This window comes from Oncorhynchus nerka, linkage group LG27 (genome assembly GCF_034236695.1).
Source record: "Oncorhynchus nerka isolate Pitt River linkage group LG27, Oner_Uvic_2.0, whole genome shotgun sequence".
Classification (NCBI taxonomy): domain Eukaryota; kingdom Metazoa; phylum Chordata; class Actinopteri; order Salmoniformes; family Salmonidae; genus Oncorhynchus; species Oncorhynchus nerka.
In genome coordinates this window covers 52,362,149-52,386,094 of record NC_088422.1, presented here as the reverse complement: position 1 = coordinate 52,386,094, position 23,946 = coordinate 52,362,149, and the positions used below count along the sequence as shown (strand labels likewise).

Here is a 23,946-nt window from a genome sequence, read left to right as displayed (position 1 = left end):
TGTTGGATCCAGGCCTTCGTGAAAAGGCTACCGCTTCGTAAAAAGGGTTCGATTGGGCCTTCTCCTTAGTTCTTAAGTGTAAGGCTCTGATTGTCCACAAGAGGTCACAATGTCCTTCTTCTTAGTTGTCTGTGTTTACTTTCACTCTTTCTGGAAGAGTGGTCTTCTGAGGACAACTAATCAGCCGTGTCGATGATCCCCATTGGGGTGATGAGAGCAGTGTAGTCGATGATGATTTGAAGAGAATAACCGGATGGTCCTCCTTAAATTCACTTTCTTAGATACAGTACTTAGAACAGCTACTCTACCGTAACATGGATTGTTAGAGGCTACTTTGTCGTCTTCAACTCGTGTTGATTTTCAGGGTCGTGACCTAGCTGCAGCTTACGTCCTAGTCTGGTATGTTAATTCTTAACTCAATATTTTATACACTTAGGTAAAAAGGGGCGTTTCCGTCATACTGACATGCTTTCTGAGCTCCCTTGGGTGTGGCTAGTTATTAGCAAAGTATCATCAAAACTATGAACTTGTTAGCCTCTTCCCTCTACTCGGGACGCTTGCGTCCCAACTAGAGCTCTGGAAATGCAAATGCGCTACGCTAAATGCTAATAGTATTAGTTAAAACTCAAACGTTCATTAAAATACACATGCAGGGTATCGAATTAAAGCTACACTCGTTGTGAATCCAGGCAACAAGTCAGATTTTTAAAATGCTTTTCGGCGAAAGCATGAGAAGCTATTATCTGATAGCATGCAACAATGCACTACAACACAAAAGACCCGCAGGGGACGTAAAACAAAATAATTAGCATTTCGGCGTTACACAAACCGCACAATAAAATAGAAAACATTCATTACCTTTCACCATCTTCTTTGTTGGCACTCCTAGATGTCCCATAAACACTATTGGGTCTTTATTTCGATTAAATCGGTCCATATAAAGCCTAGATATCGTTATATGTAGACTGTGTGATAAACGAAAAAAACATCGTATCAAAACGTAACGTCATTTTTTAAAATTCAAAAGGTCGACGATAAACTTTCACAAAACACTTCGAAATACTTTTGTAATGCAACTTTAGGTATTAGTAAACGTTAATAAGCGATAAAATTCATCAGGAGGCGATGTAAAAATCATTAGCTGTCCGTCTGGAAAAATGTCCGGCTAGAAACTCAACCAAAATATCCGGTCCTAGACCTGAAGAAATGCGCTGCCTTGCATGTGTTTGACCAAGAAAAAACTCGTAGGGAAATGACAAGACTCTAGACACCGTGTGGAAGCTGTAGGTACTGCAACCTCAGTCAATTAATTGTGGTTCACCTTTATCAATGGGTTCAAGTCGCGCAGCAATATATTTCTCCATTTTCAGTGATCAGTTTTTCCTGTGCTTTTCGATGTAAATGCCGTTCTGGTAAAGCCACAGCAGTGATTTAACCAGTTTTATAAACGTCTGAGTGTTTTCTATCCACACAGACTAAGCAAATGCATATACTATATTCCTGGCATGAGTAGCAGGGCGCTGAAATGTTGCACGATTTTTAACAGAATGTTCAAAAAAGTAGAGGGTAGAGGGAAGAGGTTAAAACACTAAACAATCATTCCTATCTTAACAAAAACATCTTCATCCTTGATATTTCCAACACATCATAAAGGATGTAAACCTGACACACACAGTGTGAAAGCTCTTCAAGTTACAATATTTTCATTATATCACTTTTATACCATTTTTAATTACGTCACAAAATAGACATTCATTTCCCATATTCCATCTCTCATCGTTCCCCACATTCGGATATTGAAAATATTGTCCCAGTGTTCACTTTTGGACATTAGAGTTTTTGGGCAGCAAAATCTTCTGTAACAAAGCGATTCCAATCACCAGTACTAGAGACCAAAAGGAGTCGTCTGCTGCATACAATTTACGATTGGCATGAGGTGTCATAAAACCCCAACACCAATCCCTCCTCCCCTCTGTGGGTGAGAGGGCTCTGTAGACATTGATCCATTGTAACCTGATCTTTGGGTCCTCACATGAGAGTCATGACACATTGAATCCCTCCCTCCCAAGGGCCTTGTTGGTCTAATGACATGGCACAGTAATGAGGGCCCGATCCTGTGGGCAGATGTGAGATTCATTTTAATTAGTGAGGTCAGAGTGCACATAGTTAAAGATTATTAACCCTTAGTTGAGAACATGTGCTGGGGGAGCAGTAGGCTACATACAGTCCCCAAAGCAAGCAATGGGTTGGGTAACACCGAGGTGACTGCTTCATGATTAAAGATGGGACTGGGAGTCGATGAGTAGGGACCCAGAGGATCATGTCCACTTTCATATGTATACATCTCTATCCATACCTCTACAAAAGCCAAGGAAAGGGTTATACTGTAGAAGTGTCTGGAATATGAATAAGATTATTTGTTTTACTTAAGTTGATGAGGAGGATTCCTTTTATGTACAGTATTCAATTTTTTGTCTAAGAATTTTATTGAATAATTATTCTGAGAACATTTCATAAATAACGAGTGTTTCAAAGACAGTCTTATTTCAAAATGACATTTTGACAAATTACATTCTGGTCTATGTCCCAAATGACACCCTATTCCCTATTTAGTGCACTACTTTTGACCATGTTTTTGACCAGTGCCCATAGGGACCTGGTAAAAATGAAAGCACGACAGAGAACACATGAGAAAGTAGGACTATGGATTAGATGATTTGAAAATCCAAATACGCAAACAAATATTGAGCACGGTGTAATATAAAGTACAGTGCATTCGGAAAGTATTCAGATCCCTTGACTTATTCCACATTTTGCTACATTACAGCCTTATTCTAAAATTGATTAATAGTCCCCCCCCCCATCAATCTACACACAATACCCCATAATAACAAAGCAAGAACTGTTGTTTTTGTGCAAATTTATTGAAAAAAAATGGAACCTTAATATTACATTAACATAAGTATTCAGACCCTTTACTCAGTACTTTGTTGAAGCACCTTTGGCAGCAGTTACAGCCTCAAGTCTTCTTGGGTATGACGTTACAAGCTTGGCACACCTGTATTTGGGAGCTTCTCCCTTCTCTGAAGATCCTCTCAAGCTCTGTCAGGTTGTATGTGGAGCATTGCTGCACAGCTATTGTCAGGTTTCTCCAGAGATGTTTGATCAGGTTCAAGTCTGGGCTCTGGCTGGGCCACTCAAGGACATTCAGAGAATTGTCCCGAAGCCACTCCTGCGTTGTCATGGCAGTGGCCTTGGATCGTTGTCCTGTTGGAAGGTGAAACGTCGCCCCAGTCTGAGGTCCTCAGCACTCTAGAGCAGGTTCAGCAAGGATCTCTCTATACTTTGCTCAGTTCATATTTTCTTCGACCCTGACCAGTCTTTTAGCACCTTCTAGCTGAAAAACATAAACACCACATGATGCTGCCACCACCATGCTTCACCGTAGGGATGGTGCCAGGGTTCCTCCAGACGTGACGCTTGGCATTCAATCTTGGTTTCATCAGGCCAGAGAATCTTGTTTCTCATGGTCTGAGAATCTTTAGGTGCCTTTTGGCAAACTCCAAGCGGGCTCTCATGTGGCTTTACTGAGGAGTGGCTTCCATCTGGCCACTCTACCATAAAGGCCTGATTGGTGGATTGCTGAAGAGATGGTTGTCCTTCTGGAAGATTATCCCATCTCCACAGTGTGTCAGAGTGACCATCGGGTTCTTGGTCACCTCCCTGACCAAGGCCCTTCTCCCCCGAATGCTCAGTTTGACCGGGCGGCCAGCTCTAGTGTTGGTGGTTCCAAATGTCTTCCATTTAAGAATGATGGAATCCACTGTGTTCTTGGGGACCTTCAATGCTTCAAAAACCATCAAGCGCTATGATGAAACTGGCTCTCATGAGGCCCACCACAGGAAAGGAGGACCCAGAGTTACCACTTCTGCAGAGGATACGTTAGTTACAGTTACCAGCCTCAGAAATTGCAGCCCATAAATGCTTCACAGAGCTCAAGTAACAGACATATCTCAACATCAACTGTTCAGAGGAGACTACGTAAATCAGGCCTTCATGGTCGAATTGCTGCAAAGAAACCACCACTAAAGGACACTAATAATATGAAGAGATTTGCTTTGGCCAAGAAACACAAACAATGGACATTAGACCAGTGGAAATCTGTCCTTTGGTCAGATTAATCCAAATTTTTGGTTCCAACCGCTGTGTCTTTGTGAGACGCGCAGAGTATGTGTGGTTCCCACCGTGAAGCAGGGAGAAGGAGGAGTGAGGGTTTGGGGGTGCTTTGCTGGTGACACTGGAAATATCCAATAAATGTCGTTCCACTTCATGATTGTGTCCCACTTGTTGTTGATTCTTCACAAAAAAATACAGTTTTATATCTTTATGTTTGAAGCCTGAAATGTGGAAAAAGGTCGCAAAGTTCAAGGGGGCCGAATACTTTCGCAAGGCACTGTAAGTGGGGGTTTCTAAAGGAGTCTTTTAACACTAGACGTGCTGGAATTACATAACTACTAGAACAGCCATGACTTGATATTTACATTTCAAATATTCAATAATAAATAATACTTCTATTACAAAAAAATATTTTAGTCAGAGTGCAGTTTAACTGCAGTACAATGCAGTTAAAGTGCAATCTTTCTGCAGTATGCTCCAATACTGCGTCCAAAACTTCAACTGCAGTACACTGCAGTTATTCTGCAATTACTGCCTCCAAAATATTACTGCAGTTACTGCTCTATTACTGCAGTTTCAAAACGGCAAACTTTTTTTGCAAGGGAAAATGAATGCATTTTTTAATAAATTAAGGTAGCTAACGTTAGCTACCATTTACATTTATGAAAAACGTAACATTACATACAGTGGGGCAAAAAAGTATTTAGTCAGACATCAATTGTGCAAGTTCTCCCACTTAAAAAGATGAGAGAGGCCTATAATTTTCATCATAGGTACACTTCAACTATGACAGACAAAATGAGGGAAAAAAATCCAGAAAATCACATTGTAGGATTTTTAATGAATTTATTTGCAAATTATGGTGGAAATGAAGTATTTGGTCAATAACAAAAGTTTATCTCAATACTTTGTTATATACCCTTTGTTGGCAGTGACAGAGGTCAAACGTTTTCTGTAAGTCTTCACAAGGTTTTCATACACTGTTGCTGGTATTTTGGCCCATTCCTCCATGCAGATCTCCTCTAGAGCAGTTATGTTTTGGGGCTGTTGCTGGGCAACACAGACTTTCAACTCCCTCCAAAGATTTTCTATGGGGTTGAGATCTGGAGACTGGCTAGGCCACTCCAGGACCTTGAAATGCTTCTTACGAAGCCACTCCTTCGTTGCCCGGGCGGTGTGTTTGGGATCATTGTCTGAAAGACCCAGCCATGTTTCATCTTCAATGCCCTTGCTGATGGAAGGAGGTTTTCACTCAAAATCTCACGATACATGGCCCCATTCATTCTTTCCTTTACACGGATCAGTCGTCCTGGCCCATTTGCAGAAAAACATCCCCAAAGCATGATGTTTCCACCCCCATGCTTCACAGTAGGTATGGTGTTCTTTGGATGCAACTCAGCATTCTTTGTCCTCCAAACACGACAAGTTGAGTTTTTACCAAAAAGTTATATTTTGGTTTCATCTGACCATATCTTCCAATCTTCTTCTGGATCATCCAAATGCTCTCTAGCAAACTTCAGACGGGCCTGGACATGTACTGGCTTAAGCAGGGGGACACGTCTGGCACTGCAGGATTTGAGTCCCTGGCGGCGTAGTGTGTTATTGATGGTAGGCTTTGTTACTCTGGTCCCAGCTCTCTGCAGGTCATTCACTAGGTCCCCCCGTGTGGTTCTGGGATTTTTGCTCACCGTTCTTGTGATCATTTTGACCCCACGGGGTGAGATCTTGCGTGGAGCCCCAGATCGAGGGATATTATCAGTGGTCTTGTATGTCTTCCATTTCCTAATACTTGTTCCCACAGTTGATTTCTTCAAACCGAGCTGCTTACCTATTGCAGATTCAGTCTTCCCAGCCTAGTGCAGGTCTAGAATTTTGTTTCTGGTGTCCTTTGACAGCTCTTTGGTCTTGGCCATAGTGGAGTTTGGAGTATGACTGTTTGAGGTTGTGGACAGGTGTCTTTTATACTGATAACAAGTTCAAACAGGTGCCATTAATACAGGTAACGAGTGGAGGACAGAGGAGCCTCTTAAAGAAGAAGTTACAGGTCTGTGAGAGCCAGAAATCTTGCTTGTTTGTAGGTGACCAAATACTTATTTTCCACCATAATTTGCAAATAAATTCATTAATAATCCTACAATGTGATTTTCTGGATTAAATTTTTTTTTTTTGTCTGTCATAGTTGAAGTGTACCTATGTTGAAAATTACAGGCCTCTCTCATATTTTTAAGTGGGAAAACTTGCACAATTGGTGGCTGACTAAATGCTTTTTTGCCCCACAGTACATGGCTACTGGAAGGTAACGTTCAAAGACAGCTCATAGTGAGTGAATATACATATTTTTCTGGAGTGCCCTTCTCAAAATGAAAAGTAATCCGCCCCGCTCGGTAATGTTGTCAACAAGGCAGTGCATCGTCCAGAAACATACAACAATTATTTTCCATTAAATATATATTTTAATTGTCCAACTAGTTTTCATTGGGAAGGCAGGTAATGCGTTTTTATCAAAAACAATCTGTTTTTCATGTGAAAACAGAATCCTACTCTCATTACTCCACATGATAATTAAGTCACTTTTGTTTTGAGCTGACTTTGCTGTGCGCATTAATAAGAACCAACTCATGCTTGATCCAAAATGTGTTCAGAGGCGCTGTATGGATGGTGTGCCACAATTGCTAAGCCTCCTCAGTCTGGACAAGAATGAAAACACCTACAGTGGGCGACATCATCATCCTCCCACAAGTCTCCAGTATAATGTTGGAGGAAATACTTAGCATGAGGAACATGCTTCCTGGCCAGTTAGCTAATATTTAGTAGTTATGCTAATCCAGCTAATATACCTTTTGCATTGCTTGCTAGCTAACTACAGAGGTTAGCTACTGCCATCAGTTTGTAGAATGCATACTGGCATTTGAATATAGTTTGGGAAAAGGGAATCCCGGACACACTGTTTTTCATGGTAGACACATTTAAATGTAGGTGTAGATGCATGACGTGTTCGGAATTCCATGATCAGAAGAACTCTATGATCAGAATAATTAAGCTGCATGAACTACCAAGTCTAGGCATGGCTTTAGAAGTAGTTTTCACGTACAAACTTTATATGTCTGAACTCAGAATCAAATATACTTCCCAAAAATAACATGGTCTCTGTGGTAGAACATTTATTTTTATTGGCGATTTTCTGAATGAATTAAGAGTGCCATTAGATGATTTCAGATGTGTCCATGTAAACAGGATTATTAGGGACATCGTTCTTCTTGCAAAGCATGTAAACGTTTTAATCAAACTATTATATTAATCTGAATATCCATAATAATTGCATTATTATGTGCATGTAACCTTACTCAGTGAGGGGATTCGATTAATCTGGCCCGGCTAGGCCTCCTGAGTGGCGCAGTGGTCTAAGGCACTGCATAGTAGTTGTTAGCTGTGCCACTAGAAATCCTGGCTCGCTACCGGGAGACCCATGGGGCGGCGCACAATTGGCACAGCGTCGTCCGGGATAGGGGAAGGTTTGGCCGGCAGGAATGTCCTTGTCCCATCGAGCTCTAGTGACTCCTGTGGTGGGCCAGGTGCATGCACGCTGACACGGTTACCAGGTGTATGGTGTTTCCTCCGACACATTGGTGTGACTGGCTTCCGGGTTAAGCGGGCATTGTGTCAAGAAGCAGTGCGGCTTGGTTGGGTCGTGTTTTGGAGGAAGCATGGCTCTCGACCTTTGCCTCTCCCAAGTCTGTACTTGAGTTGCAGCGATGAGACAAGACTGTAACTACCAATTGGATACCATGAAATTGGGGAGAAAAATTGATCAAAAGTAAAACAATTATTATAATAATCTGGCCCAGCTAAACGTGTTTTGTGCACAGGATGAAAGTTGATCGGGCAGCCTCCTGGACAAGCCAGGTGCCCCGAAAAACAACATTGCAACACTGTGGTACGCTCCATCTGCCCTGTTTGTCTATTCTGTGCAAACCCCTTGAAGGCACTGCATGGTCAGTCAGACATCTGCATTGACCTTGCAGCATTTACTGTGATATGGCCTCTGCAGAAGTCAGGGCATTCATACTTCTCGCGCTTCGCCAAGCAGCGTAGAGCTGTTGTGAAGGAAGTGGTCAAGGAAGTGAGTTGGCGTTTATACAGGACCTCCCTCCCTCACCAACTGTCAAATAATCATGTCAATGAGGAGCCCTCCACATTGTTACACAATTTGAGAGAGGTGCATGGCGATGCAGTATGGAGCTCAATTTGGCCTCTGCATGCCTCTAGGCTCCTCATTGCGTCACACTATCCATACAGCCTCTGACCACATTCTCGGATACATTTTCGGATCAAGCATAAATTGGCTCTGAGATATCCGCACACAATGCATCATTGACCACCTCCGAAAGTTGTCAACCAGATCTGAACACATTCAGACCACAAAGCAACTTCTGTGCATCTAGACCTGTCTCTTCGATGCAATCTTCATATTCTGATAGTGGCATGTAAGAGCCAATGCATGCTTGATCTGAAATGTGGTCGGAGGCGCCGTATGGATGGAGTGACGCAATTGCGGAACCTCCGGAGGCTTGCAGAGACCCTACCACATTGCAATGTGCCTCTCAAATTTTGTAACAATATGGAGGGCTCGGTAAAGCTTCGCATTGACGGTAGGTGAGGGCAGTAGGTTCTGTATAAACACAAACTCACTTCCTTGACAACTTCCTTTACAACAGCTCTGTGCTGCTCGGCAAAGTGAAAGAAGTATGTGATACTCACTTCTGCAGAGGCCATATCAGCGTAAATGCTGCTCGGAATGCAAAGTCAATGAACCTCCGTTATGTTTCAAGTAGGCATAACCTAAGATGCATACATTCAGTTTTTCCGAACTCACTTCACTTGGACTAAAGATTGAAGCTCGCTCAACTAGTGCTAGTACATGCGCTGATCAAATACACAGATGGAACGCTGATCAAGGTGTTTACATGTCCTAATAATTCGAAAGATTACTCAGAAAACCACGTGTTTAGCCTCCTGGGTGGAGCAGTGGTCTAAAGCACTGCATCGCAGTGCTAGCGGCGTCACTACAGATCCGGGTTCGATCCCATGAGGCGGCGCACAATTGGCCTACCATCGTCTGGGTTAGGGGAGGGTTTGGCCGGCCAGGATGTCCTTGTCCCATCGTGCTCTAGCAACTCCTGTGGTGGGCTGTTTCCTCCAACACATTGGTGCGGCTGGCTTGCGGGTTAAGCGAGCAGTGTGTCAAAAAGCAGTGTGGCTTGGCGGGGTCGCCTCTCCCAAGTCCGTACGGGAGTTGCAGCGATGGGACAAGACTGTAACTAACAATTTGATATCACAAAATTGGGGAGAAAAAGGAGTAAAAAAGACTACTGCTTAATCTGCCTACTGCTATAGTTTAATATTGAATTATTACTTAGCATGTAAACGGTACTTGAGTCTGGAACTGAGTTCCTCCTCAACGATTTCTAGAATGGAATTTTTATGCTATCTAGACCAGTGGTTCCCAAATTTGTTATAGTCCCGTACCCCTTCAAACATTCAACCTCCAGCTGCGTACCCCCTCTAGCACCAGGGTCAGCTTACTCTCAAATGTAGTTTTTTTGCCATCATTGTAAGCCTGCCACACACACACACTATACATTTATTAAACATAAGAATAATTGTGAGTTTTTGTCACAACCTGGCTCGTGGGAAGTGAAAAAGAGCTCTTACCGGACCAGGGCACAAATAATAATATAATAATAATAATCAATAATGTCGCTCTTTATATAGTCATGTTACATATAAAACTTTATTTGTTAATCAAAAATTGTGAATAACTCACCACAGGTTAATGAGAAGGGTGTGCTTGAAAGGATGCACAATAACTCTGCAATGTTGGGTTGTATTGGAGAGAGTCTCTGTCTTAAATTGGCTCGACGACTCATTGCGAGCTCACAGAACAGGGCTCCGGGCAGCCGAGCGGAAATGGAGGAAAACTCGCCTCCCTGCGGACCTGGCATCCTTTCACTCCCTCCTCTCTACATTTTCCTCTTCTGTCTCTGCTGCTAAAGCCACTTTCTACCACTCTAAATTCCAAGCATCTGCCTCTAACCCTAGGAAGCTCTTTGCCACCTTCTCCTCCCTCCTGAATCCTCCTCCCCCTCCCCCCCCTCCTCCCTCTCTGCAGATGACTTCGTCAACCATTTTGAAAAGAAGGTCGACGACATCCGATCCTCGTTTGCTAAGTCAAACGACACCGCTGGTTCTGCTCACACTGCCCTACCCTGTGCTCTGATCTCTTTCTCCCTCTCTCTCCAGATGAAATCTCGCGTCTTGTGACGGCCGGCCGCCCAACAACCTGCCCGCTTGACCCTATTCCCTCCTCTCTTCTCCAGACCATTTCCGGAGACCTTCTCCCTTACCTCACCTCGCTCATCAACTCATCCCTGACCACTGGCTACGTCCCTTCTGTCTTCAAGAGAGCGAGAGTTGCACCCTTCTGAAAAACCTACACTCGATCCCTCCGATGTCAACAACTACAGACCAGTATCCCTTCTTTCTTTTCTCTCCAAAACTCTTGAACGTGCCGTCCTTGGCCAGCTCTCCCGCTATCTCTCTCAGAATGACCTTCTTGATCCAAATCAGTCAGGTTTCAAGACTAGTCATTCAACTGAGACTGCTCTTCTCTGTATCACGGAGGCCCTCCGCAATGCTAAAGCTAACTCTCTCCTCTGCTCTCATCCTTCTAGACCTATCGGCTGCCTTCGATACTGTGAACCATCAGATCCTCCTCTCCACCCTCTCCGAGTTGGGCATCTCCGGCGCGGCCCACGCTTGGATTGCGTCCTACCTGACAGGTCGCTCCTACCAGGTGGCGTGGCGAGAATCTGTCTCCTCACCACGCGCTCTCACCACTGGCGTCCCCAGGGCTCTGTTCTAGGCCCTCTCCTATTCTCGCTATACACCAAGTCACTTGGCTCTGTCATAACCTCACATGGTCTCTCCTATCATTGCTATGCAGACGACACACAATTAATCTTCTCCTTTCCCCCTTCTGATGACCAGGTGGCGAATCGCATCTCTGCATGTCTGGCAGACATATCAGTGTGGATGACGGATCACCACCTCAAGCTGAACCTCGGCAAGACGGAGCTGCTCTTCCTCCCGGGGAAGGACTGCCCATTCCATGATCTCGCCATCACGGTTGACAACTCCATTGTGTCCTCCTCCCAGAGCGCTAAGAACCTTGGCGTGATCCTGGACAACACCCTGTCGTTCTCAACTAACATCAAGGCGGTGGCCCGTTCTTGTAGGTTCATGCTCTACAACATCCGCAGAGTACGACCCTGCCTCACACAGGAAGCAGCGCAGGTCCTAATCCAGGCACTTGTCATCTCCCGTCTGGATTACTGCAACTCGCTGTTGGCTGGGCTCCCTGCCTGTGCCATTAAACCCCTACAACTTATCCAGAACGCCGCTGCCCGTCTGGTGTTCAACCTTCTCAAGTTCTCTCACGTCACCCCGCTCCTCCGCTCTCTCCACTGGCTTCCAGTTGAAGCTCGCATCCGCTACAAGACCATGGTGCTTGCCTACGGAGCTGTGAGGGGAACGGCACCTCAGTACCTCCAGGCTCTGATCAGGCCCTACACCCAAACAAGGGCACTGCGTTCATCCACCTCTGGCCTGCTCGCCTCCCTACCACTGAGGAAGTACAGTTCCCGCGCAGCCCAGTCAATACTGTTCGCTGCTCTGGCCCCCCAATGGTGGAACAAACTCCCTCACGACGCCAGGACAGCGGAGTCAATCACCACCTTCCGGAGACACCTGAAACCCCACCTCTTTCAGGAATACCTAGGATAGGATAAAGTAATCCTTCTCACCCCCCCCCCCCCCCTTAAAAGATTTAGATGCACTATTGTAAAGTGGCTGTTCCACTGGATGTCTTAAGGTGAACGCATTAATTTGAAATTCGCTCTGGATAAGAGCGTCTGCTAAATGACTTAAATGTAAATCATTTTCCACACACAGTCTGTCCCTGTATTTAGTTTCCATGCTAGTGAGGGCCGAGAATCCCCTCTCACATAGGTACGTTGCATCTTAACAGTGCGATTTTTCAAGGAGGAATACTCTGAGCACAGCCCAATCCAGAAAATGACAGTGGCTTCTGATTAAATTCAATTTTCACAGAACTGCTTGTTGCAATTTCGATGAGGCTCTCTTGTTCAGATATCGGTAAGTGGACTGGAGGCAGGGCATGAAAGGGATAACGAATCCAGTTGACTGTGTCATCCATTTCGGAAAGTACCTGTGTAATTGCGCACCCAACTCACTCAGGTGCCTCATTTATCAAATGTGACATTGTCTGTAAGCTTGAGTTCATTTGCACACCAAAAATCATACAATGATGGAAAGACCTGTGTGTTATTGCAGACAAAGAGCTCCAACTTCTTAAACAGCCTCAATTTTGTCCCACACATTGAATATAGTTGCAGAGAGTCCCTGTAATCCTGGATTCAGATCATTCAGGTGAGAAAAACATCAGCCAGATAGGCCAGTCGTGTGAGAAACTTGTCATCATGCAAGCGTTCAGACAAGTGAAAATTATGGTCAGTAAAGAAAACTTTAAGCTCCTCTCTCAACAAAAAAAAACATGTCAATACTGCGCACTTCTTTATGTTGTAAAATCGTTACATGGTCGCTGCCCATATCATTGCATAGTGCAGAAAATACACCAGGGGCCTTGCTTTAACAAAGTTAACAATTTTCACTGTCGTGTCCAAAACGTTTTTCAAGCTGTCAGGCATTCCTTTGGCAGCAAGAGCCTCTCGGTGGATGCTGCAGTGTACCCAAGTGGCGTCGGGATGCATGCGCATTACCACTCCACTACTGTATGTCTCCCTGTCATGGCTTTTGCACCATCAGTACAGACACCAACATGAGCATCAGCTACGTTTGGCTACATATGGACTGTTAGTGGAATTCCCGCGTGAGAGTAATGGTTAATGTGATTGGATGTTAATTATTTGACAAGGCCATCTGTATGTGACATTGTGTTTTATTCTGCTGAACACTCAATGGTTTAATTTTATTTTTTGCAGCGAAACGAGGCTACTCAGGCGAGAAAAAAAACTCACCCAAATGTATAGCCCCATTGCAAAATATAAATGGATTGTTTGAAAATGTAAAGAAAAAAATGTTAATCACATTTTTATTTGGCGTACTCCAGACGGTATTGTGCGCACCCATTGGTTGGGCCAGAGCCAGAATACAGGTGGGTAAAGCAATTTTTGAAAATTCTTCATTAGATTTTATACTGATTGGTTAGTAGCAGGTTTAGGATAACTTACGCAAAAGGTTAGGATAATTAGGTTAATGTTAGGAAAAGGGTTTGGGTTAGCTATTTTATTTGTTTATCAACTTTTGATGTCAATTTAACAAAAGCTGTATCCCGTCTAGCTTTTGGTCAAAATCGATGCGCTTGAACAGAAGGGAACGCCCAAGGACGTGACGTTGGAAAGGGAAGTTACCCAAATCCAGGACATCCATGCTTGATCTAAAAACAACAAAAACGTTTTTTGGACTTATTGTGGGTAAATTGAAATTCAGTCGACTAATTGCAGCACTATATTATATGTGAGACCAACGTGGAGGGGGAAGACTGCTGACTTTCAGGGTAACGTTAGCAGTACACGTTTTCAATAGTTAGCTAGTTAAATCAATAGCTAGCTAGCTAAGTTAGCTAACTGCACACACGTGTGCCTCATAGCACTAAACTGGTAAAGGTAACATGTAATGCCTAGGACTGACACATTTGGATTAACTTTACATTCACATGATGTCATAATGTTACATTTAGCTGTAGCAGACATGTACAACTAGCTAGCTATGGGATCATTTTTGTGTGTGTTGCAGAGGGACGTGTATCGCATCCCACCAGTCACCATGGCAGAGGATACGTTGATGTTGAATCTCTCGTCTGACTCAGCTCCAGCATGTCACTCGAAGAGTTATCAGAGACCAACGTCTCTGGAGAAATGGGCTTTGGTAGGTAAACTCCGGTCACAACAATGTCACGAGTTTTGTTAAATATTTGCCAAGTACCTCAACTCCACGGCGATTTTATTCACGGAGTTGAGTGCAAACTATAGTTTTTTTTAAATGAACCTCCGACTCGCTATGCAGTTGCTCATACAGTGTACCTATGTTTTCCTCTGTGTGCCTTTATTTGTTTTCTGAAGTCATACTTTTTAAAATAAAACGTGAATCAAATACAACAACCGACTGTTTACTTGTTGAGATTAAATTGGCACATGAATGAACATTCCCGCTGATGTTATATTTGATTAACGTTTTATTATAAAGTATGGTTTCAGCAAACGGTGGCATTAAGCAACAGAGGACAAACATAAGAACATGATAAGTGTTTACATTTTGAAAATATCGGCTGCATAGCGAGTCAGTTTTTATTTTTATAATTAGTCTGCTCTCAACTCCATGGATGAAATCATTGTGGAGTTGAGGTACTTGGGAAAGCGGGATAACTAGTCAGTTGTACAACTGAATTCCTTAAACTGAAATGTGTCTACCACATTTAACCCAACCCCACTGAATCCGGCAAGGTTGACCAATCATTGTCAGCACAGCACTTGCAAACTACCTAACTCCTTTTACCTTGTTCTCAGTTCATCTCTGAATAGATATCACATGTTTTTGTTTTAATTTCCAGAAAAAAGCACAGAAACGAAAATACTCAGAAATACAGAAAGGGTTACCTAATAAACAGTTCAATGGGCCTAAGACCAAGGACCAACAGCCCCCCGAGGACATGGAAGAAGAGAATGTACCAACCCATAAAAACCCTGTCCGAAAGCCAGCACCAAAGGATGCAGCCAAAGCCTTGTCCCCCGAGACCCCAAAACCTGTCCAGAGATTCAAAGCCCAGACAAAAATGACTCCAAAAAGTAAACATGTTGGGGAACACAAAGGAGGAGAGGACAGTGTGTTCATAAAGACTTCGTCCCTCTTTAGAAATAACCCAGATATCCCAGACGTCCACAGGTAAGTTCTTTCAATGACGATGGGAGGGTGTTGATTTGGTAATGTTGCACCTGGCTGTTGACCTATGTGGTTTCGATCTTTAATCAAGCCTTTATTCAAATAGTCTACTTTCTATGCACCACTAATGGTTTGCTGAAAACATGTCTAAGGTCCAAGACTTACTACAAATACAATTATTTATCATGATAGTAGTACAGTCTAAGAAAAAACAAGCTTGGGTGTAGGGTTACAGGGTTTGTTACTCCTGTTTAGTGAAATGTTGTTTGGTTAGTATTAACCCCTCCACTGGCTGTGACTGCAGGCCTGCTGTGACCCAGCTGAAGGAGAAAGTCTTCACCAGCGACTCATTTGCGGAGCTGGACCTTCACCCCCACCTGGTGAGCACCTAAACTAGGGATGTGACAAAGGGAAAACGTGAATTCATAATGCAGAATATGGTCCTGTTGCCTATGACCGCTAGGGTGCAATGAAATACTATCTACCGCAGTCATAGGCTGAATCATAAATCGAATGTTTGGGCCCCTAAGCCCATTATTGAGTGGCCTCTTGATGTTGTGTTCGATCATGAACACTCGAGTCTGAAATTATTTTGGCCAAAATCAACATTGAGACGATGCATGCTCTACGTCCCAACTGCTACTTATCAATATTTCAAAATCTGTTTGCGAGCATGGTCTCAACTGGTCTTGTGCATGACTCATTCGCTATTAAACACGGGCACTGGAACAGACGCACACTCTGTAAGGTGTTGAGAAAGTTGTAAAAACAACATTTATCTTTCTCCTGCCCAAATTATGTGCAAGTATATCGGTCTCCAGGGATTTCATCAACTGATTTAGCTTGTTGTAGCATGCCTGCTGCTAGCTAGCTTCACTGACAAACACATGGATGGGATTTTAGATAGCTAGCAAAGGAGGTGGCAGGGTAGCCTAGTGGTTAGAGCGTTGCAAGTTCAAACCCCCGAGCTGACAAGGTACAAATCTGTCGTTCTGCCCCTGAACAGGCAGTTAACCCACTGTTCCTAGGCCGTCATTGAAAATAAGAATTTGTTCTTAACTGACTTGCCTAGTTAAATAAAGGTTACATTTTTAATTTTAAAAAAATTTTAAAAAAGTTTTGGCCAGTCGGGTTAGGATATTTTCCTTTTGCATGACACTAGTCATTTTTCCAACAATTGCTTACAGACAGATTATTTTACTTATAATACACTGTATCATAATTCCAGTCGGTCAGAAGTTTACATACACTAAGTTGACTGTGCCTTTAACCAGCTTGAAAAATTCCAGAAAATTATGTCATGGCTTTAGAAGCTTCTGATTGACATACTAATTGACATACTTTGTGAGTCATTTGGAGGTGTACCTGTGGATGTATTTTAAGGCCTACCTTCAAACGCAATGCCTCTTTGCTTGACATCATGGGAAAATCTAAAGAAATCAGCCAAGACCTTGGAAAAAAATTGTAGACCTGGTTCATCCTTGGGAGCAATTTCCAAATTCGTGTACTATTGTTTGTACAGATGAACAAGTATAAACACCATGGGACCACACAGCCGTCATCCCGCTCAGGAAGGAGACGCGTTCTGTCCCATAGAGAGGAATGTACTTTGATTTGCACTTTTTGCACCAATCTCAGAACAACAGCAAAGGATCTTGTGAGATGCTGAGGAAACGGGTACAAAAGTTTCTATATCCACAGTAAAACGAGTCCTATATTCGATGTAACCTGAAAGGCCGCTCTGTAAGGAAGAAGCCACTGCTCCGAAATGTCCATAAAAAAAACAGATTACGGTTTGCAACTGCACATGGGGACAAATATTGTTATTTTTGGAGAAATGTCCTCTGGTCTGATTAAACAAAAATAGAACTGTTTGGCCATAATGACCATTGTTATGTTTGGAGGAAAAAGGGGGAGGCTTGCAAGCCGAAGAACACCATCCCAACCGTGAATCACAGGGGTGGCAGCATCATGTTGTGGGGTTTCTTTGCTGCAGGAAGGACTGGTGCACTTCAAAATAGATGGCATCATGTGGTAGGAAAATGATGTGGATATATTGAAGCAACATCTCAAGACATCAAACAGCAAGTTAAAGCTTGGTCACAAATGGGTCTTCCAAATGGACAAGCATACTTCCAAAGTTGTGGCAAAATGGCTTAAGGACAGCAAAGTCAAGGTACTAGCCCTGACCTCAATTCCATAGAAAATATGTGGGCAGAACTGAAAACGCGTGTGCGAGCAAGGAGGCTTACAAACCTGACTCAGTTACACCATCTTTGTCAGGAGGAATGGGCCAACATTCACCCAACTTAATGTGGGAAGCTTGTGGAAGGCTACCCAAAACGTTTGACCCAAGTTAAACAATTTAAAGGCAGTGCTACCAAATACTAATTGAGTGTATGTACATTTCTGGCCCACTGGGAATGTGATGAAAGAAATACAAACTGAAATAAATCATTCTCTACTATTATTTTGACATTTCACATTCTTAAACTGTGGTGATTTTCACTGACCCAAGATGTAATTTTTGATTATGATTAAATGTCAGGAATTGTGAGAAACTGAGTTTAAATCTATTTGGCTAAGGTGCATGTTAAGTTCTGACTTCAACTGTGTGTGTGGGTGCGTGCATATATATATATATATATACACACACACACACACACACACACACACACACACACATACATACATACGTGCATATAATTTGTGTGTGTATATATATATATGAGAGAGACACACAGACAGACACCTACTCATTCAAGGTCTTATCTTTTATTTTTGCTATTTTCTACATTGTAGAAAAATTGTGAAGACACCAATTATGAAATAACACATATGGAATGATGTAGTTACCCAAAAAGTGTTAAACTAATCTTAATATTTTATTTTTGAGATTATTCAAAGTAGTTACCCCTTGCCTTGATGACAGCTTTGCACACTCTTGGCATTCTCTCAACCAGCATCATGAGGAATGCTTTTCAAACAGTCTTGAAGGAGTTCCCACATGCTGAGCACTTGTTGGCTGCTTTTCTTTCACTCTGCCATCCAACTCATCCCAAACCATCTCAATTGGGTTGAGGTCGGATGATTGTGGAGGCCGGGTCATCTGATACAGTACTCCACCATTCTCCTTCTTGGTCATATACACAGTCTGGAGGAGTGTTGGTTCATTTTCCTGTTGAATATAACAAATGATAGACCCATTAAGCGCAAACCAGATCTGCTAAATGACTTAAATGTAAATGTAATGATGGCGTGTTGCTGCAGAATGCTGTGGTAGCCATGCTGGTTAAGTGTGCCTTGAATTCTAAATAAATCACTGATAGTGTCACCAGCAAAGACCACCTCAATGCTTTACATTGGGAACCACACATGCGGAGATAATCAGTTCATCTACTCTGCTTCTCACAAAGACACGGCTGTTGGAACCAAACATTTCAAATTTGGACTCCTCAGACCAAAGGACAGATTTCGACAGGTCTTATGTCCATTGCTCATGTTTGCATAAGCAAGTCTTTTTTTGTGTGCTTTTCACAATGAAGGCCTGATTCACACAGTGTCCTCTGAACAGTTAATGTTGACATGTCTCTTTGATCTCTGAATCGTTTATTTGGTCTGCAATTTCATAGGCTGGTAACTAATGAACTTATCCTCTGCATCAGATAATTCTGGGCCTCCTTTCCTGTGACTCCTTTCCTCCTCATTGGAGTCAGTTTCAGAATAGCACTTGGTGGTTTTTGCGACTGCACTTGAAGACACTTTCAACGTAATTGAAATTTTCCGTATTGACTGAACATGTCTTAAAGTAATGATGGACTGTTGTTTCTCTTTGCTTATTTGAGGTGTTCTTGCCATAAGTGACTTGGTCTTTTACCAAATAGGGCTATCTTCTGTATACCACCCCTACCTTGTCACAACACATCTGAATGGCTCAAACACATTAAGAAGGAAAGAAATTCCACTTTTAACTTTTAACAAGGCACACCTTTGAATTGAAATGCATTCCAGGTGACTACCTCATGAAGCTGGTTGAGAGAATGGTAAAGGGTGGCTACTTTGAAGATTCTGAACACTTTTTTGTTGGTTACTACATTATTCTGTGTTATTTCATAATTTTGATGTCTTCACTATTCTACAATGTAAAAATAAAGAATCTTGAATGAGTAGGTGTCCAAACTTTTGACTAGTACTGTATCTTTTTTTTGTTTTTTTTGTAACAGTATTTTTTTATTGGAATTTCATAATTTTAACCCATATTAAGAGATACAACAACAGACAAAGCAACAAAAAAAACAGCACTCACTTACACATACCTACGTGTGTGTATGTATGTATGTATATATATATATATACATACATACACACGCCCATACATACGTACACCATTTTCCTCTTCCCGCTCGGTGCTTCTCTCACCCCATCCTCATCATTGCGTCTCTCAATTACATACATTTTAAACAAACTTACAAACAGAAATTAAACAAAAAAGCTCAGTTTAAACCAAGAAGTTAGGTTCCACACTTGGAATGTACAATGTAGTTGTGAAATACATAGATCCCGCCATTCTAAGAGAATCCTTGCAGCATAATAGCTGATACCTCAGGTTCTAGGTAATTTAGATAAGGTTCCCATACTTTGTAGAACTGGTCTGTTTTAGAATGCAATGTACATGTCAGATATTCCAGAGGCACCCATTCAAATAGTATCTTATGCCAATCTTTAATAGAAGGAACCTTATCACTAATCCACTGTAAAAGGATGTTTTTCCTCGCTGCGAAGGTAAGGATGTTGTAAAGCCTCCTTTTACCCAGAGAAGTAACATGCCTACTAGGGAGACCTAACAGTAAAGAAACTGGGTCCAATTCTAGATCAACCCCTAGGATCTTGTCAATCTTTTCAGTATATTTGTATTTTGGTACATGACCATAAACAATGTGTTATGGTGCCTGTTTCAGTTTTGCATTTAAGACTGAGGAGAAGAGGAAATGGGGCTAAAAGCATGTCTGCGATTTGGGGATATATGCAATCTGTGTAGTACTGTATCTTTGATGATTGGGACCTGTTAGTGGTTGTTTTGTGATTTTACATTTTGTTGACGGAAAAAAGACTGCTTTTCCGTTAGTTTTTTTTCTTTTAACATTAGTCCCAATTTCATTTGAATGTTTTTACATTCACACTAAACCTCGACAGTAAATGTTTTCTCTAGGGTTTTATTCAGTAGGGTGCACTGTAGCAAAACATTATCGCAACAGAAAACAACAAGCATGTCAATTTGTAAGTCGCTCTGGATAAGAGCGTCTGCTAAATGACTTAAATGTAAATGTAAATGTCTGATTGGACACGGGACAGGTTCAGGTAGTCCCTCCCTGTTGTGTGTTTTCTTCCGTTTTCGTGACTTTTGAATATGACCCACGTCATCGTAGCTGGAGTCTAGACCACAGTCATTGTCAAGATGATAATTCTCCTTTACAATGTGTCTTATAAGTCAGTGGCCCTGTGAGACTTTGTTGGCTAACTGAGTTGGTTCCCTCATCAGGTGGCGACGCTGACCAAAGTGCTGAATGTGACCACTATGACCAGGTAAAGCCTCCATTAGTGGTTTTCTTTGCTTATTAACCTATGCGTTCCAAATATTGATGATCCAAGCTTCTTTGAAAATATATATAAGAACTTATCAACTACAAGCAACACTAGACTCTTATTATTATGGTGGGAGATTTGAATACGGTCTTAAATACCTCTATGGACCGGAAAGGAAATCGCACTACAAACTATCACCATGTCATGGATATATTGAAATTAGTGGATATATGGAGACTTAAATACCCTGAACTAGTGAGACATACATGGTGGAGGCTTAATCAAGCTAGTCATCTTGACTACTTTCTTATACCATTCTCTCTGGCACCAAAAGTTTTTAAAAAGTGTTGATAGGGGACAGAATGCAGTCGGATCATCACATAATTGGCATATATATTACTCTTGCAGAATTTCCACGTGGGCGAGGATATTGGAAATTTAATCAAAGCCTACTTGATGATAAATTGTTTAGTTCTAGGACAAGAGTTTTGAACTTTTTCAGACATAACATAGGTACAGCAGATCCTCTTATTGTATGGGACACTTAAGTACTCATCTATAAAACAAAAGCCATTTAGATCAAGAGAGTCCATATTAACAAAGGATATAGAAGGACTAATGGTACAGTTAGATAGAAATAAAAAACTGTACCGTAGAGGCACAGAATAAGTTAGAGGAAAAACAAAGAAATGGAGGAACTTATTTAAGAAAGATCCAATGTAATACATTATAAAAATAAAGCGAACTGGATGGAATATGGGGGAAAATGCACCAAATTATTTTTGAATCTTCAATATAGAAATGCTACCAAAATAAATGTTTTGAAACTTGTTACAAATGATGGAGTCATGCATGACTCACCGAATTATATTCGGAGGAAGTAAAGTACTTTTAAGAATATGTTTTCATTTGTCTCCTCCATCTCCACTAACTGAAACTAATTGTATGGATTTTTTTCAGAATAATAATGTAAAATTAACATCTGTACAGAAAGACTCATGTGAAGGCCAAATTACAGAGCAGGAACTTCTTGATGTAGTTAAAGCCTTTAAGTCTGGGAAAACTGCAGGGCTGGATGGCATACCAGTGGAAGTATACCAAAGATTTTTTTTTATATACTCAGAGGACCATAATTAGCATGTTTTAACCGCTCCTATATAAATGGTAGATTATCAGACACGCAACAAGGTCTGATATCATTATTTCTGAAACAGGACCCAAGTGGTATATATAAAGATCCATCCATTTAAAAAATTGGAGACCTCTTACACTTCAGTGTTGTGATGCAAAAATCCTAGCAAAATGCTTTGGCCATAGAATTAAAAAAGTGTTGTCAGATGTTCATCCTAATCAGTTTTTTACATGGACGATACATTGGAGATAATATAAGAAAAGTACTGTAAACAATAGAACACTATGAAATATCTGGGACACCAGGCCTGGTTTTCATAGCTGATTTTGAAAAGGCTTTTGATAAAGTACGACTGGAGTTTATATATAAATGCTTAGAATATTTCAATTTTGGGGAATCTCTTATAGAATGGGTTAAAGTTATGTATATTAACCCTGGGTGTAAAATAGTACATAATGGCTACATCTCAAAGTTTTAAACTGCCAAGGGGAGTAAAACAAGGTTGTCCACTATCGGTATATCTATTTATTATTGCCATCAAACAATAATATTAAGAGATTAGAAATCCTTGGCTTAACTAAGGTGACGATTCATGTTTTCTTTTAAAACCACAATTATAATCCACGGCCTCATAGAGGATCTAGATATTTTGCTATCCTCTCTGGATTAAAACTAAATTATGATGAGTTCTATATTATGTATTGGATCACTAAAAAAAAATCAGATATTACATTACCATGTAGTTTATCAATTAAATGGTCTGACGGAGATATGGACGTACTCGGTATACAAATCCCAAAAGAAAGAAATACAATACATTTTTATAGAAAGTTAGCAAAAATAGATAAGATCTTGCTTCCGTGGAAAGGAAAATACCTGTCTATTTGTGGAAAAATCACCCTGGTTAACTCTTTAGTTATATCACAGTTTACCTATTTGCTTATGGTTTTTCCTACACCCAGTGACCTGCTTTTTAAATTACATGAAAAAAAATATTTAATTTTATTTGGAATCGGCAAGCCAGACAAAATTAAAAGAGCCTATTTATATACCGAATATGAATTGGGAGGGCTGAAATGATTCAATATTAAAGCGTTAGACCTCTCACTAAAGGCATCAGTCATACAAAAGTTATACTTAAATCTAAACGGGTTCTCTAATAAATAGGATGAGACATTCCTACCAATGTTCAAGAATGGCCTTTTTCCCTTTATTCAGATTACACCTGCTCACTTCGGTTGTTTGAAAAGGAAATAATCTCCAAAATATATATATTTTTTAAAACAAGCCTTAAATTGGTTGCAATTTCAGTTTAATCCACCTGAAAAGACATAACAAATAATTCAACAATACAACAAATATTGTGGTTAAACTCAAATAAACGAATTGATTAAAATAACGTATAAAAAAAGGAAAAAAAGGTATAATTTTAGTGAATGATATCATATATAGGACTGGTGGAGTTATGTCACACATGCAGCTAACACAGACATATGGATATGTCTGCTCTACCCAAAATTACAACCAATTAATTGGAGCATTACCACATAAATGGAAGAGGCAAATAGAAGGGGGAAAAAGTAAGGAACTTGTATGTTGGCCCTGTATTAAAGAAAGTAAATTGTTAAAGAAAAGTGTGATAAATAAAAACATACCAATTTCATTTAAGGACCAAAAAACTGACAGCTGTGCCATATAAATTGCATAATAGTTCCATTCCATGGCACATGGTTTATGAATTGATACGCAAAACAACGCGGTATTCAAAACTTCAAATTTTTCAATTTAAATTACTATACAAAATTCTTGCAACCAATAGAGTCTTATATATTTGGGGGATACAATCTTCCCAGCTCTGCAGATTTTGCTGTGAGGAGGCAGAGTCATTTATCTTGGTATTGTCCAAATGTAGCTTGTTTTTGGTCACAGGTCCAGGAATGGCTGAAGAATTGCAACATTTGCATAGAACTAACGCTGCAGATGGCAATATTGGGTGATTTGGAAAGCCATAGTCAAGC

At 41.3% G+C, this 23,946-nt stretch overlaps 1 protein-coding gene across 5 annotated transcripts in view; it reads left to right on the top strand.

The window, feature by feature from the left end:
* The first annotated feature begins 13,648 nt into the window (after window positions 1-13,648).
* ddx31 (DEAD (Asp-Glu-Ala-Asp) box polypeptide 31) overlaps window positions 13,649-23,946 on the top strand; it is a 76,863-nt gene continuing 66,565 nt past the window's right edge. For 3 of the 5 annotated variants that reach the window (XM_065011774.1, XM_065011773.1, XM_065011775.1), the window contains exons 1-5: window positions 13,662-13,831; window positions 14,071-14,202; window positions 14,885-15,216; window positions 15,518-15,593; window positions 20,753-20,796. In XM_065011774.1, the coding sequence (XP_064867846.1) occupies window positions 14,101-14,202; window positions 14,885-15,216; window positions 15,518-15,593; window positions 20,753-20,796 (554 nt within the window). In that variant the 5' untranslated portion in view covers window positions 13,662-13,831; window positions 14,071-14,100. Of the gene's footprint in view, window positions 13,832-14,070; window positions 14,203-14,884; window positions 15,217-15,517; window positions 15,594-20,752; window positions 20,797-23,946 lie in introns of all 5 variants that reach the window. The other 2 variants (XM_029638580.2, XM_029638579.2) reach the window with 2 other exon arrangements.